This window comes from Limulus polyphemus, unplaced genomic scaffold, assembly GCF_000517525.1.
Source record: "Limulus polyphemus unplaced genomic scaffold, Limulus_polyphemus-2.1.2 Scaffold1530, whole genome shotgun sequence".
NCBI lineage: Eukaryota > Metazoa > Arthropoda > Merostomata > Xiphosura > Limulidae > Limulus > Limulus polyphemus.
The window spans coordinates 12,533-15,302 of NW_013667140.1; the positions used below are offsets into that span (position 1 = coordinate 12,533).

Genomic DNA, 2,770 nt, shown 5'->3' on the forward strand with positions numbered 1-2,770 from the left:
CCAAAAACAGCAATTATTTCACGAAATTTCAAACAAACACTCAGTGAATTAAAATTGTAATATTTTTATCAAACCTTTTAACTCTTTTTTTTTTCAGATTTTACGCAGGTTCAAAGTAGAATATCATCACGAAGATATTGACTGTTACACTCGTTTAATAAACGCTCCTGATAAGCCGCTGCGATACCAATTTGTGGAAAGGAAAAATTGAGCTTGTGTACTAATAGAGCTTTTTTACAAATTATGTCACCTTGTGACACTTAGATATTTTTGTGTGTCAAATTGGGAATCAAAGTTTATGTAATTTATTATTTATTTTTAGAATCTTATTTACTTATATATTTCAATTTTAGAACTGTGCTTTTTCTTTTTCTCTGTATAATTCGAAAAATGAATAATCAAAACAACATAAATATCTTCACAACTTGATTAAAGACCCTCAAGTTCTTTTAAAAATAAAATATTTCTAAGTAGTAATGTAGAATGTAGTTTGCCATCTCTAATTATTAAAGTTTTGGATAAGTAGTGCAAATGGGAAAAAAATGTTTGATTTTCAGCATCACATTATTAAAAATACAAAATAATTTTCTAACTCATCGTTTATATACTTATAGTTTGCAACAGAAAATGTGGTTAGTCGAACTTTAAACACATTTACTTATCGTTTCCAGAATTCGAAAATGCATCAGCAGTATGGATATTCATTAGTTCACCTGAAATAAAATGTATACTACGACCAACTGAAAACTACGTTTTTGAGCTAAATCATTTCTTACCAGCTCATTCATAGGTCGATGGTAACTAATCAATCTTCATACCTACAATATATTTTACAAAAAAAACCTGGATCTTGTTTGTTTTATAGCAAAGCCACACTGAGCTATTTGCTGTACAGCAGTGAATCGAACCCCGAATTTTAGCGTTGTAAATCCGTAAATTTACTGCTGTCCCATCGGGGGATACCTGGACTTCAACTGTGCTTCAGACAATTTAGCTTAGTGAGCAAAGGAAAGAGCATATCTAAATAAATGCGAATTTCAAATGGAGTCATCGAAATGTATAGGAAATATAACTTAAATTCTATAGTTTTTAATATATTTGTCATAAGACATTAGTATTAAGTCTATTATATTTTTAAGCATTTGCCAATGCATCAGACATTGGAGAGCTCACTACATCTGTCGTCACGTTGTCTCTGAGATATCCTGGGACCAGGGAGCCCCCACTGGTCCCACAGAGTTCAGACCTCCAGTTAACTTCCTTGTAAATGAAGGAACTGTCATCGTAGTCCTGAAGTCTCCTGTAAGAAATATCAGTTTTACAAATCAACGTCAGCATTAGATGGTGGGGACATTACATCTCTAAGCAAAAGCAAATGGATCAGGAGCTTGGACTCTTGCGAGAGTCGACCAAGTACGGGGAAAGTCGGAGCAGGATGGGTGCCTTTGGAGTTCTGGCTACCAGGACCCAACACCACTGCTATGAAGATGATTACTGTGGGAGCCCAGATGTGCAAGCTGGCTCAGGCTATGCAACCACCACAGAGGGGTTTGGCTATTAACAAGGGGACATAGATTTGTACTACTGGAAACATCTCTGATCAGCTACAGAAGGCAAAGCATAGCACCTCCTATAAAATGCCCCAACTAAAGTCTGAGAGATTGCTGAAATTGAAGCTCCTAAATAAACAACCAAATAGCATCATGAAATAGCCCATGTTAGAGCAGATCCCCATTTAAAAGTGATACTGCCAGGAGATGGCTGCTAAATGGACTGAGGCTTGGACCCTTTAGAATTGGGAGAAAGACTGGCTGTGGCAGAGAGCTACACTTCCATTGAAAGTGGAGGATAAGGTATGCAATTTGTGGGACATAACCAAAGCTTGGGAGTCATTTCACACCACCAAACAGCCAACTGGAACACTACCTACACACTCGAGAATCTGCAGGTGAGGTTAATTAGAGAGAGAACAAAGCCTTATGCCAACACTGGAAGAGTAATATAAATTTCATACATTTCTTTTTTAAATCCAAAAGTATTGTTCATATATAAATATTTCTACATTTTGTCTATAATCGTTTTTCTCTTTCTGCTTTGTCCTTTTCTATTGTTTGTCAGTGTCTAGTCAACATGTAGGTATCTTAAGGTAAGATGTTTAGTCCCTAACGGGATATATGTTTTGTTAAAGGCTCACTTTTTATTTTATGTACTGTGATATTTTGCCATGTTTTACCGTGCCATTAGCAATTCCTGTGATACCTATTTTACTTTTGGGATGATTAACAGAGATGTGCAATATGCAAGTGAACTAGCAGAGGTGGTTCTATTGTATTCTGTATACAGCCAATGTGCTTTCTCAATCTGAACTTTATCGCAGAACGTCTTTGGAGCAATATTTAGAATTTGCTACTTTATTCTGTGATGAAAAAGGCGCCATCAATTGTGAAGTTCGTTCGTCTGCTTTGATTGTTTCTGTTCATTTGCTGAAGATTTTTTCACTTTGTTTACATTCTTTCTTCGATCAACTCAGTCAACATTTCAGATTTTTTGCCATATATATATATTTTGTCAAACCTATTATTATTTGTGTTTAACTACTCTTACATGAATAGTAAATCAGTGCAACTGAGAATATTACACTGTTCTTTTTAAAGTAAGTACAATATATTAGGTCGTCAAGAAATTAATGTCGCTTTTTTTTTTACATGAAAAACCCGAACAACTTATATATCAAAACAAAACATTTATCAAATGAAATAGTCTCCATTCT

The 2,770-nt window shown here is 34.8% G+C and overlaps 1 protein-coding gene across 1 annotated transcript in view; it reads left to right on the top strand.

Moving 5' to 3' along the window:
- Positions 1-282, top strand: part of LOC106463961 (cytochrome P450 302a1, mitochondrial-like) — a gene marked incomplete at its 5' end in the record, with an annotated part of 10,916 nt that extends 10,634 nt beyond the window's left edge. Inside the window, one exon of the mRNA XM_013924060.2 lies at positions 98-282. Coding sequence (XP_013779514.1) covers positions 98-211 — 114 coding nt within the window. The remainder of the gene's footprint in view (positions 1-97) is intronic.
- Between the last annotated feature and the right edge of the window lie 2,488 nt (positions 283-2,770).